The sequence below is a fragment of the Pan troglodytes genome, chromosome 21, assembly GCF_028858775.2.
Source record: "Pan troglodytes isolate AG18354 chromosome 21, NHGRI_mPanTro3-v2.0_pri, whole genome shotgun sequence".
In the NCBI taxonomy this organism is placed as follows: Eukaryota; Metazoa; Chordata; class Mammalia; order Primates; family Hominidae; genus Pan; species Pan troglodytes.
The window spans coordinates 24,562,370-24,576,183 of NC_072419.2; the positions used below are offsets into that span (position 1 = coordinate 24,562,370).

The window sequence follows — 13,814 nt, forward strand, 5'->3', positions numbered from 1 at the left end:
ATCTCACTATGTTGACCAGACAGATCTTCAACTCTTATCCTCAAGGGATCCCCCTGCCTCAGCCTCCCAAAGTGCTGGGATTACAGGCGTGAGCCACAATGACTTGCCAGGAAGCTTTATAAAACAGGGGAGAAAATAGGAGTGGAGAGAAGGGGTTGGAGACTGAGGGCACACCTAATTCTCAAGGGGACGTTTCCTCTGGTTTTCTTAGAGCAAAAATGGAAATTCTCCACATATCCCTCAGCAAAGGCAATTTTTCCATTTCTCCCCATTTCACAGCATGGAAAGCTGAGTCACCAAGAAGTGGCTCAGGTAGGGAATTCATCCTGTGGCACACCCTCCAATCCATTAAGTGCTGCTTACCACCCTTATGACCAATCCAGCCATCAGATATTAACAAATTACACTCAAAGTCTTCAGGAGCCTTGTTGAAAGAAGATGTAAGGTTATTTAATGGCAAAAAATCATGGCTGACAAAGCTAGCTTCTGCCAGACTATTTCACTTCTCAGAAAGGAAGGGATCTTTGTAAATTCCTAAACATGAAATTTATCCCTAAAAGTATATTTAATATGCCTTGTGCCTTGAAATTTGGTTTGTAATAGCAAAGGACTGGAAACTAAATACATGTCTATCAATAGGAACTTGTTTAAAAACGGTGGCAGAACCTTACAATTAATGCACTGGACAAAGGTAAGAGGCTAGAAGCAGTTCAAGTGTCACCTGCCAGCCATGTGAGTGAGCCCTTGTGGATGTCCATCCCAGTCAAACCCCCAGAAGACTCCAGCCTCAGCCGCCATCTGACTGCAACCACAAGGCAAGAACTGCCCTGCTAAGCCCAGTCATCCCACAGAGGTGGATGATACAACACTACATCATTTCATCTATTAAATTTGGAGATTCTTGTGAAGCAGAAATAGGTTAACTGGAACAGTAATAAACGTATCATTCTCTCCAGACGCCAGACCTGCCACATTTCTAAGTGTCTCTCCCAGGACTGCATGGTACAGAAGACATATCTGACTCCTGGACTGATGTCTCATGGGGCAGAGGACCAGTTGACCCTGCCTGGATCAGGATCACAGCTCTGCTCACTGGAGCACCTTTATTTTGTTTACATAGGTTTACACCTAACACTGTACCTCCTAAAAGTTAAAAAAGAGTTAATCGATCTTACCTTGTTCCTCTACAAGTAGTAGACTAAACTTAATTACATCTTAGTCATGTTAGTTACAAAACAATAGTGGAATAGAGAGACAATAAATCTGAAGGATCAAAAAAAAAAAACCTAGATCTGGCTAGGGGTGTGATATGGAATGTCATTTAACATCCCTATGTCACAATTTCCCCACATGTAAAACAATAAAATGGTATTAGATGATCTCTTCAGCAGTATAAGAAGCTAAGAGCAGGGTCTGTTTTCCAGTTTCCTCAATTCCTTCAATTCCTGTTCCACCACTTAGTTTGTGGCAAGTTACCTAACTTAGTTGTAGGCAAGTTACCTAACTTCTCTAAGCCTTCATTTCATCACCTGTAAAATGTGAATAATAATATTTGCATTGGCAGGCGTGGTGGCTCACACCTGTAATCCCAGCACTTCAGGAGGCCAAGGTGGGTGGATCACCTGAGGTCAGGAGTTCGAGACCAGCCTGACCAATATGATGAAACCCCGTCTCTACTAAAAATACAAAAATTAGCTGGGCATGGTGGCTACTCATAATCCCAGCTACTCGGGAGGCTGAGACAAGAGAATCGTTTGAACCCGGGAGGCGGAGGTTGCAGTGAGCCGAAATTGTGCCATTGCACTCCAGCCTGGGCAACAAGACTGTAACTCTGTCTCAAAATAAATAAATATAAATAAATATAATAATAATATCTGTCTCTTAGAAATAAATGAAATTGGCAGGGCACAGTGGCTCACACCTGTAATCCTAGTACTTTGGGAGGCCAAGGCCGGTGGATCATCTGAGGTCAGGAGTTCGAGACCAGCCTGACCAACATGGTGAAACCCCACCTCTATTAAAAATACAAAAATTAGCCAGGCATGGTGGTAGGTGCCTATAATCCCAACTACTTGGAAGGCTGAGGCAGGAGAATCACTTGAACCCGGGAGGCGGAGGTTGCAGTGAGCTGAGATTGCGCCATTGCACTCCGGCCCGGGCGACAGAGTGAGACTCCGTCTCAAAAAAAAAAAAAAAAAAAAAAGAAAAGAAAGAAATGAAGAAATTAAATTTTAATTTAATTAACCTGGTGCTTTGTAAGTCCTATTATAGTTAGACCAACTCCAAAATTCTGTGGTCCTAAACAAAAGGTAATTGGTCAAAATTTCTTGTTTCTCGGCCAGGTACGGTGGCTCCTGCCTGTAATCCCAGCACTTCGGGAGGCTGAGCGGGGCAGATCACCTGAGGTCAGGAGTTCGAGACCAGCCTGGCCAACATGGTGAAACTCCGTCTCTACTAAAAATACAAAAATTAGCCGGGTGTGGTGGTGCACGCCTATAGTCCCAGCTACTCAGGAGGCTGAGGCACGAGAATCACTTGAACCCGGGAGGCGGAGTTTGCAGCGAGCCAAGATCATGCCACTGCATTCCAGCCTCAGCCATAGAGCAAGACTGTCTCAAAAGAAGAAAAAAAAAATTTGTTTCCCAATTTGCTTTTGAATTTTTCTCTCTTTGATGGAAGAAAAAGGGAACTAAAAAAAACAAAAAAACCAAAACGAAACTAAAAAGGGAGCCACTAGCTCCCAGTCCTTCATCTGCAACTCTGTAATTCAAAAAGCTCTGAGAAACAGCTGGGTATAGTGGCTCATGCCTGTAATCCCAGCACTCTGAGGGGTGTAGGCAGGAGGATCAGTTGAGGTCAGGAGTTCAAGATCAGCCTGGCCAACATGGTAAAACCCTGACTCTACTAAAATACAAAAATTAGCTGGGCATGGTGATGCACACCTGTAATCCCAGCTACTCAGGAGGCTGAGGTGGGGGGCGGCGGTTACAGTAAGCCGAGATAGCACCACTGCATTCCAGCCCGAGTGACAGAGAGAGACCCTGTCTCAAAAAATAAAATAAAATAAAACAAAACATATGACAAAAAGCTCTGACAACCAACATTCTCTCCTATCTCCCGTGACAGTGAAATCTGACCTCAGCTGATGTAAAAATATGTGCAGACTTTATCCCATTTAGTGTCAATATTCACATTTTAATATGGAAATTATTAATATATTTAATTATAAGGTACTGCTCCAAGCCTGCCAGGGGTGGTTTTTACACCATGCTACCTTCTGGAAAAGCTTAATCGTCTCACCCTTAATCCAAAATTAACACTTTGCAAAAGGCTTATTAATGAGGTGGGGAAACTACCACACAGGGAGGGAAATGACCTTGGTCTTGAAATTAATTCTGGGCACGAAGACGAAGAGACAATGAACAGCTCTCCAACCCCATGGCCTGGCGCTTTTCTGAGCACTGTCCTGTTTTCTGCAGGATCTCGGCTTTCATTTCAAAAAATGTGCAAAATTCTCCTCAAGTTCTTCTTCTAGAAAACAGGACTCAGCGGCAGAACAAACCAATCATTGTCTCTGCACTGCTGAAAACTGCAGGAACATCCAGGGAGTCAGGGCCTTCGGCTGGCCCTCTGACCAGCTTCAAAGCTGGCTCAGATCATTCACCTGTCAAACTTCTAAAGGTGAAAACAACGACAAAAAAAGAACAACTTTTATTTTCTGTTGATGTTTCTAGCAGACAAGTTCATTTAGTTAATGGTCTTGTTTCCTATGGGAGGATATTCTGAGTCCAAGGCTACCTTCTGGTGGCCATTTGGACCAGATTTCCACCGACACGGTGCGATGCTTGAATGCTAAAAGCATGCTAAGCATATTTCCCCAATTCGTTTGGCATTCAGATTCCCCCCCGATCCTATGTACCATTTCCTTAGACTTCACAACTCCCCTACATGGCAGAATGGAGAGCCTTCTCAAATGCAGAGAAGATGAAGGGAATATATATCTTTATAAACCCAAAGAAGAAACTGAGGCCCAAAGAGATATGACTTGCCCACGGCCACATGACTTGTAGTGGCCCACCCTGAGAATTTTGAATGTGGTCCGTCATCTGCAAAACTTGTGCCTACAGTTCCCTCAGGACAGGCCCACAGGTCTGTGGGGCAGGAGGAGGGGGCATGAACCCCATTGTTTGTCTCATATCATCATGAGTCCTTAATGTCAGACTATCAACACTAAGGGCTAAAGCATCAAAGCCACACGTTGACTACGGCTGACATACTGGACAGTACAGTTGTCCCACAATGCAATGGAACAATGCTGAAAGGTTGAGGATCCTTGGGTTGAGTTTTGCCACTAACAACTTTGAGGAACTCAACAAAAACTTGCTGGGCTTAATTTTTCTCACCCTGAAAGTAAGGAGATTTGGGGCCATACATGCTTTAAAGGTTCCTGTAGTCGATCCTATGGAAGGACTCAGTATCTATCCCAACTCCTTTTGGTGGGCCTTCCTGCACTGCCGAAGCTAGAGAAGTGAAAACCACGCTTCCCTGACTCCCTTGCCATGAGGATTTGGGAAGTAACTTGGGTTTAACCAGTTACATGCACTATCAGGAGATCTGAATTCAGCCCCGAGTTAACTGGGCAGAGGCAGGCAAGAGGCAATTGTTTTACACTTTGCCATGGCAGATGCAGGGACGGGCAGCCATCGAGGTGGCAGCTTCCTGATTGGGCAGCAGCTGCAGCTCCTAGGTGGCCCAGTTCTCCTCTGTGGCTCTGAGTCATTCCTAGGAGCTCCGCTTGGTCCTTCTTTAGTCCATTTAATACCTTTCTCTGCTTAAACTAGCTATAGTGGATTCTGATGTTCGTAACTAAGCCTATGTAGTCCTTTCCAACAATAAAAACCTACTTCACCTATATTCAAGTTTAACACCAGGCAATTAATACACATTGTTCTCACATTCCTCCTTTTCCCCCTTTTAATTAATTTAACCTTCATCAAGAATCCATTCCAAGCATTTTTCCAGTATCCCTTTTCTTCCTGCTTTCTGTGTTTTCCTTCAAATGCTATCACTCATGTCTGGGAACTGTTGACTTCTTCCCCTGCCTATATTCTTGTTCTATGTTCACTTATGTCCTTCTATGACCCAGGCACTACTGCACTGGTTGCTGGGGAATACAAGCCCAGTAGGAAGTGTTCCCTGGCTCTGATGGATCTAGAGTGGAAAAGAGAAGTCAGTTGGCCAAATGTGCAGCCAGGAAAATGGGCAGCAGGTTACAGTGGAGCAGGGGGAGGAGTATTCAAGTCTGTCTTGGGAGACAAAAAACAAGAGGAAAGGAGTCAGGGATGGAGCTTATATTCCCTTCCAAATATCAAATGAATTGGTTTTTAAAAACGGCTTGAATCCATAATTTACAACAAAATGAATGAAATAACAGATTGAGACCCAGGCTCAGCAGCGTGTGCCTGTAGTCCTAGCACTTTGGGAGGCTGAGACAGGAGGATCGTTTCAGCCCAGGAGTTTGAGACCAGCCTGGGCAACATAGTGAGGCCCTGTCTCAAAAGGAAAAATAAATAAAGAGAAAGAAAAGAAAGAACTAATCAGCCATCAATGGAGAATTCTGGTTAACAACTGATTATCTTCATTTACAAATAAAGGTAAATAAAGCGAATCCAGCATTATTCTGCCTTTCATAAATGAACTGTGCCACTGGAAAACCAAGCAGTAGATGAGGCAAAGTGTATCTCTATAGAAATACATCAGTTAATAAACAGAGGACAGAATTAGATTATTGCTGTTTTAGAACACCTAATAAGCCAAAATATTTAGGTCCTGAGCATCAACAGCTGCTAACATCAGAAAAAGAGAGATAACCAAATATTCAGTGCCTCTGATGAAGACAGATGCCCCCCACTGTGACATATTCTAGCTGAAATAAAATAGAGCTGACCAAGCAGGGAGAGTTGCATTATCCAATAGAACTTTCTGTGGTGACAGAAAAATTATATTCTGTACTGTCCAGTACATTAGCCTCTGGTCACACATGGCTACTAGCATTTGAAATGTCGCTAGTAGGACTGAAGAACTTAACTGTTATTTTGAGACGGGGTCTCGCTCTGTTGTCCAGGCTGGAGTGCAGTGGTGCAATCTTGGCTCACTGCAACCTCCACCTCCTGGGTTCAAGTGATTCTCCTGCCTCAGCATCCTGAGTAGCCTGAATTACAGGTGCATGCCACCAAGCCCTACTAATTTTTTTTTGTATTTTTTTTTAATAGAGTCGGGGTTTCAACATGTTGGCCAGGCTGGTCTTGAACTCCTGACCTCAGGTGATCCGCCCGCCTCAGCCTCCCAAAGTGCTGGGATTACAGGCATGAGCCACGGCGCCTGGTCTAATTGTTAATTCTTAATTGACTATGGCTGTGATAGTCACATGTGATACTGGATGCTGCAGCTGCAGATCCAACTATCCGTTTAGAGAAAACCTAGGGGACTGAGAAACATTAGGCACATGGTGATGCGCTCAGCAAAATCCAGACTGTTGGGGACTCTACAAAACAAATCACCCATTTCTTCAACAATTAACTTGATGGAGGGAAAATGCATGAAATTAAAAGAGGCTCAAAAGACATGCCAATCAATTACAATGTGTGGACATTATGTGGACCTGATTAAGCAAACTGGAGGGGAAAAGTATGAATTTATGAGACAATTAGTAATGTGAACACAATTGGTAATGTGGGTGTGATCATGAATTTTGGTCTTTATCCACTAAACGCACATTCTGAACTATTTATGGTTGAAATGGTATGATGTCCTAGATTTGCTTCAGAATCATGCATGGGGCAAGGGGTGGGAGTGTGGCTGGGCAGGACTGGCCATGGGTTAATGGTTGTTGGGGCTGGGTGGCAGATACGTATGACTATGCCTTTGAGATTGTAAATAATACAAAGTGATGGGGGTATGGGGACTACTCCGTAAACACACATCTGCACCACTACAAGACTCGATAGAGAGCCGGGTAAAAGGCCAAGCATACTTTTGAAAGAATCTAAACTTAATTTATTTTGAAGAACCCATGGGAGAGGACAAAAAGAAAGAACAGAATAGGAAAGGGTGAGAGGACAAATTCACTTGGTACTCCATACTTGGACCTGGGTCCTACCAGCCAGAGAACCACATATAAATACTATCAGCCAACTGGGTTAACTTCAGAGTTACTTACTTTCTAATAAGCCTCCAAAGGACAATGGTGATTAGTATTTCCTGGGTTTCTCTACCCCGCAGCTGAAGACCTGCAGATGGATCCAGCACAAAAGGGACCTGCCATGCACACTCTCTGGAATGTACATCATCTTCTCACCCTTATTTGTTTGGCAAATTACAGAATTCTCAGTAGTAAAGAGACAATTTCACAATCTGCCCTGAGGCACACCGTCAAAAGGCAGGTAGGCTGGGAAGGGCCAGCCACATTTCCTAATCTGCACCTCGGACTCCTTTTCCAGATCCACCCATCAACACGATCAGGTTAGTGAATCCCATGTCCTTACAGCCAACAAAATGTTGGGCATTAAAACTTGCTGTATGTCACTGTCAGCTAACTTCCTCTTGGGCAGTTTACACATGCACAGAAAGCTAAACACTTTACACCCACTATCTCATTTAATCTCTGCAAGTCTTCTAGGAGGCTGATTCTTTGAGTCCTCCACTTTACAGATCAAGGAACTGAGGCTCAGAAGAGATAATGTATCCATGAACACAGCCCTTAAGAGGGACCCAAATGGCAGGGCGCGGTGGCTCACACCTGTAATCCCAGCACTTTGGGAGGCCAAGGTGGGCGGATCACCTGAGGTCAGGAGTTCAAGACCAGCCTGGACAACATGGCGAAACTTCGTCTCTATTAAAAATACAAAAATCAGCCAGGCTTTGTGGTAGGTGCCTGTAATCCCAGCTACTTGGGAGGCCGAGGCAGGAGAATCACTTGAACCTGGGAGGCAGAGTTTGCAGTGAGCTGAGATTGCGCAACTGCACTCCAGCTCCAGGCGACACAGCGAGACTCTGTCTCAAAAAAAAAAAAAAAAAAAAAAAGAGGAACCCGATTGATGTTTTCCTTCTTACATCATCCAGAGCTTCTCCTCTGCCCAGCAGGAGCACCCATACTTCTTGGCTTGGCCCCTTCACCATCTCACCCTGTCCTGGTTACATTTCCAGCTCTTTACCGCCAACTCTCTCCCTGACCCCAGCAAGCCCTGTTTCCTATCTTCAGCCACCAGAGCTTCGTCCTTTCTATGCTCCAGCTGCGGGACTCAGCCCACACTGCCCTCAGGCCCACCCGCCTCCCTTCTCCCCAGCCTTCAAATCCACATCAGGACACTTTCCCCACTCAAATCGGTCACGTCTTTGTTTGGAATTCTGGTTTCACATTCACTGTCCTGCAGCAGAGTTAATAATGTTTGTGTCTCCCTATTAACCTGAATACTATCTATGGTTATTGGGCACATACCATGTTCTACCCTCCACTCATTTATCCTCACAATGCTATCAAGTAGGTATCATTATCATCTTACAGATAAGGAAACCGAGGCTCAGAGGGGTGAGCCACTTGCTCAAGGTCCACAGCTAAGAAGTGACAAAGCCAGAGCTTATATGATTAACCGCTACTGCCAGATGATTCTGGAAGGAACACCAGGGTGGGAGCATTTTTACCTCCTGCTGCCTTGCACACCCCAGGTGTTAGATGGGCAGAGTGTTGCTTCTCTGTGCCAGGCAATAGCTCAAACCTGCCCTTCTTGTGGTCCTGGGAGCCCACTGCCTAAGAAACTAATTCTTGGCTGGACGCGGTGGCTCACGCCTGTAATCCCAGCACTTTGGGAGGCTGAGGCAGGCGGATCACCTGAGGCCGGGAGTTCAAGACCAGCCTGACTAACATGGAGAAAGCCTGTCTCTACTAAAATTACAAAATTAGCTGGCGATGGTGGCGTATGCCTGTAATCCCAGCTGCTCGGAAGGCTGAGGCAGGAGAATCACTTGAACCCGGGAGGCAGAGGTTGCAGTGAGCTAAGATCCAGCCATTGCACTCAGCTAAGATCCAGCCATTGCACTCCAGCCTGGGCAACAACAGCGAAACTCCATCTCAAAAAAAAAAAAAAAAAGAAAAGAAAAGAAAAGAAAAGAAACTAATTCTTAAGAGAAACTGTGAGTTCAGCATGCCTTGGAAAGAACTTTATAATTATACGACATGCTAAGTCACAGGCAATTTGGTCAGTCATTTGAAAACTGCCAATGCCATGGCAGATAATAATTCTGGAGGCTTGGAGCATATTAACACCAAAATGTTTCCTTTTTGGGGGTAGAGGCAGAAAGAAGGACCCTAAACATCCCCAGTAAATAAAAACTCCCCTGGAAACTATGGAAAGAAGACTCTTAACGGTTCAGGAGTGAACTGTGCCTCCCGCCCCCCTTCCCCCAGCGCACAGGCAACTAATCTAGGAAATAAGATTGGGTTACGTCTTCCTTTAATCCAGGATTCCAACGGCCCTGTGTGCCTGAGGCAGAAGAGATTGCCTAAAATATTTGTTAAGAGACTGGATGAGAATCTGTCACTTTCTCTCCAGGGGAATCTGGGCAATTGGGGGACAGAGGGGCAAACTAGCTGCAGAGGCTCCCAAAACAACGTTGCAATTGTCCTTCCAGCCTGGTGATAAATATGCAAGTGGGGCACTTTGTAGAATCTCCCGAAGGGCAGAGCTACCAGCCTCAGGCAAATTGTTCCCTCCCACTTAACCCCACCTGGCCCGGAAGAGCCTCAGGCCAGCTGACTTTGAACCTCACCCTCACACTTACCGCTAAGCTGCCGGCCCGCACGGTTTCGGCAGCTTCTTCTTTAAAGAGGTCTTTCCTTTGGATCCCAGCTGAAGCCTCAAACCTCAGTTCAAAACCAAATGCACCTCAGCCCACCCCGGAGTGAAACCCTGGGAATACGCAATGTGCATAGGGGACCTCTCCCAGGAAAATGAGGGGTGCTTTCTCAATCCACAGCAAAGCCCAGGCTCTCCCTCCCCACCGCCCTCTACTCCCGGTCCGGGTGGCAGGAGGGCACCGGAGAGCCCTGGAATTACCGCCTGCACCGGGGGTCTAGGGGGTGCACAGTGTAGCACTGCGGCCCACCAGGCTAGAAAGAGGGGCCAAGTGATCATAAACCACCACCTCCTAGCTCCAGCTGGCTGAGTCAGTGGAATGGGATTCCTAAACCTTGGTGGGTAGCGGATACCTTTGAGCAGATCATCATGGAAGTTCTGCCCGAAAGCGCAGGTGGGCGTCCAGAATGTTCGAGGGGGCCCCGAGGCGCGACCATAGATGGGAGGAAACACTCCAATCCACTGGGGTAGGGGCGCTGGAGAAATCTGTAGTTGAACCCTTTTACCCATCAATTTAATTCAAGATTGGAAAGATGACAGATCTAAAGTGCCGTGCACAAGCCTCCTGTCTGACAGACACTGGGAACCGTTCATGTTGGGAGAGGCCCACTATGTGTCAAGCTGCCGCCCAGGTCCAGAACATAAGCATGGGGGGTGAACTCTCAGAATCGCGGCGCCAGGAACTGCGTCCCAGAGGGTGGAATTTCTGAGAGCGCTGAGGCTTCCTTTCCAACCTCAGGAACTCCGACGGCCTTGGTTATTCTACAGGCCTAGCGCACAGAACGGGCTGCTGGCGGAAGGCAGTGATGCCTGTGCCTTTTCGGCAGTTCCAGAGGCAGCACTCGGCATCAGGCGGGGCCACCGGGAGGACGGAGCCCACTCCGGGAACTGGCCGCCCCTGCGCAGCAGCTACCCTGCGGGCGGGAGGACGCGCCGAGGCGCCCTGGCCGCCGCCCAAGGGCAGGTGCAGGAGCGGCGCGGCGGGCGCGCTCGGGGCGCGGGTGCCGGGTTGCGCGGGCGGGCGCGGCAGGGAGGGGCGCCGGCCTCGGGAGCCCGACGCCAGGGCGTGGTGCAGGTGGCGGCGGGGGCAGAGTCGACACAGTACCTTGATTTTCGATCTGGCGACCGGGCGCTGCTTGGTCGCCAGGTGTCCATCGGGGCCCTCGGCGTCGCCGGGCTCGGGGGTTTCGCTCTCGGGGGCGTGCGGGGACGAGCTGCTCTCTGCTCCTCCAGGCTCCCCCGCGCTGCTGCTGCCGCTGCCGCTGCTGCTGCCGCCGTCGCTGCGGCAGTCCTCGGGGGGGTCGTGGAGCAGGCGGCCCAGGCCCACTGTGGAGGGAGGGGCCGCGCCCCGACACACACACTCGGCGTCAACCCGCACGCCCGCGGCAGTTTGACCTGCGGGCGGTGCTGCCGCCGCCCCGCCCCGGACCTGGGCACCTCGCCAAGTGGGCAACGTCGCGGGGGTGGCCAGTAAGCCCCGAATCGGCCCACAGAGCTAGCTTGGGGTGCTCGGAGCCTCTTTCCGGTCCCAGCCCCCGCGCCCACGAGGAACCGGGCGGCCACGCGCGGCGGAGGACCCCGCGCGCCAAGTTTCCTCTCAGGGCGGGGGAGGCGGGTCTGACCTCTCCCCAGCTAGCCCCAGAAGGGTTGGCGGGCCTTTGTGCACCCCCATGAGGACGTGAGATTGGGGGTAGCCTCTGCTGGCTTTCAATCCCTTTCCTGGGCCACCTCGGCCCGCGCTGCAGCCAACGGTCCCGCCGCCGGGCAATTAGAGGCTCCCACTACGGGGAAGGGGGGGGCCTAGAGTCTGGGGCATCCCAGTCCCTCATTGCCTGCCCTAACCCGCCTAGAAGACCCCCGCGTGCCCCCCGGAAGAGGGGGATGAGGTGGGGAGCCCGCCCCTGCCGATGAGCAGAGAAGACCCGCCACCCCTTCCCCCACCCCGGGAGCCCAGCGCCCAGGCCCGGCCCCCGCGCGCGCTCACCTGGGATGTAGGTGTCTGCCCTTTTCTCATCCGGGAGCTCATCCCAGCTGCGGACCGAGACCCCCAGGCTCCTCCTCTTCACCAGGAAGACTTTGGGCATGGTGGGGTCCCCTCTCCCGACTGCGGCCCCCTCCTCCCGGCTGCTCCCCGCTAGGGGCAACGGCGGCGGCTCCGTCCACGGCTCCCGGCGGCCAGAGCCCACCTTCCCGCCTCGCCTGCCCTCTTCCTCCACCCCCCGCCGCGGCGCGGCCCAGGCCTCTCCCCCGCACGCCTGGCGACTCCCAGCCTCCCGGCTCGGCGACACCTATGCCTTAAATCGCGAGTGAGACCACGCCGGGGAAAAAGTTTCATAAGGTGGAATAGAAAAGGCACCAGGAAACTTGGGACTGAGCATGCGCCCTGCAACATAACGGTGTCAACAAGCTCGCTACCTGTCCGACCGGTTCCGGCGGCCGGGGCTGCCTGTTCCAGCCCTTCCTTAGGCATGAATGTTTGCAAAAGAATTTAAAGTCTGTTCTTCCCCCTCCTCTTTTTAAGAAAGGAAGAACATTTTTTAATCAACCCCCGCCCCATTCCCCCATCACCTGCACCTCGAGGCGAGCTCTTCGAGGTAAACCCCAGGTTCGCCTCCCAGGGCACCCCTCCGGTGAGTTGGGGCCTCCCAGGAGTTGCCCCCCTCCCCCGCCCGGTGGATTTGTCTTCGACGAGCCAGAAAATGGCTCAGTTCCCCTGGACCTTGTGGAGCCTTCCTGAGGCTTGATGAAATCTGGGCGGTCAGAAGGCGGAGGCGGCGGGAGACTTCCAAGGATTCTGATTATTAATAATGGGGGGTGGGGGCTTAGGGGCTTAAGCTATCCATCAACTACAACACCCCCCCCCGCATAAGCAGTAAAAATAAATTTAAAAATTCGGCATCTTTAGACCACGTTATTTTTCTGACTAGTATCATACAATCTAAGAAAAACAAGCCTTGCCCCGCCAAAGCAGCTTCTCCTCACAAGACGTTGCACCCCCCGAGAGCCCCCTCACCCCAAGTAAACACACAATAGAAACAAAATCCAGGAGCATATTATGCAAATGCAGCTTCAAAACAAGCCCCCAGTCCTCGCCCACTCCCACCGTTGCCTCTCCTAACCACCCGATCCCCAAATTCTGAGACTGGGAAATACCTTTCCAGGAAGCTAGCATAGTGAACATTGGCTACATCTTCTCGCCGCCCCTACCGGGGAGGTAGGAAAGCTTTGCATTTATTATTATATCTGTTTGTTCCTATCAACCTTTATGCCTGGGGGAGAGGGAGAGAAGGAGGGGGAGTTGGTAAAATATGCCAAGTTTGTAAAGCAGTTGTGCTCACGTTGCGGGGCGCGCTGCCCTTCCCAAGGCCTTGTTCGGGTGCGCCCAGGACAACCGGCACAGCCTCTTGTGTCGCTGCCGTCGCCCTCCTCCAGGAGGTCGTCAGACGTGTGCCAGCTGCCGGGTGCTGCGGGGGCGCGTCTGGTCAGGGATGCCCTGGAGCCCACGGCTCACCCAACAGCCAGCCTCACCTGTCTGTAACCTGACCCTCCGCGCTCCCAGCCTACAGGGCCCGGGAATCAACACAGCGGTTTTCCCTGTTCCCTTCCGCCCTGAATGGCCCTTGGGGACACAACCGCCTGGTAACGGATTTCTCGGCGCTACTGGCGGACTCGCGCGGCGCAGGGAGCCGGGGCGCAGCTCTGCCGCGGCTGCGGGCGGGACCGGTGCGCGGCGCCTCTAGGTCTGCCCTCAAGGAGTCACCCTCTCTGGACTGAACTCTGAACTCCAGCTTTTCTCTAAGAAAAACCAGCTGAGAACGAAAAAGACTTTGATCCCGGTGAGCGGGAGGAGGAGGAGGAGGAAGACATTTCTGTAGCGGTGCAGGAAAACAAGGCTTCTTGTCT

At 50.1% G+C, this 13,814-nt stretch overlaps 1 protein-coding gene across 3 annotated transcripts in view; it reads right to left on the reverse strand.

Moving 5' to 3' along the window:
- OVOL2 (ovo like zinc finger 2) overlaps positions 1–13,587 on the reverse strand; it is a 34,641-nt gene extending 21,054 nt beyond the window's left edge. The window contains exons 1-2 of one of the 3 annotated variants that reach the window (XM_009436858.4): positions 11,896–12,779; positions 11,017–11,237 (exon numbers count right to left, since the gene is read on the reverse strand). In XM_009436858.4, coding sequence (XP_009435133.2) covers positions 11,017–11,237; positions 11,896–11,995 — 321 coding nt within the window. In that variant the 5' untranslated portion in view covers positions 11,996–12,779. Of the gene's footprint in view, positions 1–11,016; positions 11,238–11,895; positions 12,780–13,249 lie in introns of those variants that run through there. The other 2 variants (XM_016937499.3, XM_063803153.1) reach the window with 2 other exon arrangements.
- Between the last annotated feature and the right edge of the window lie 227 nt (positions 13,588–13,814).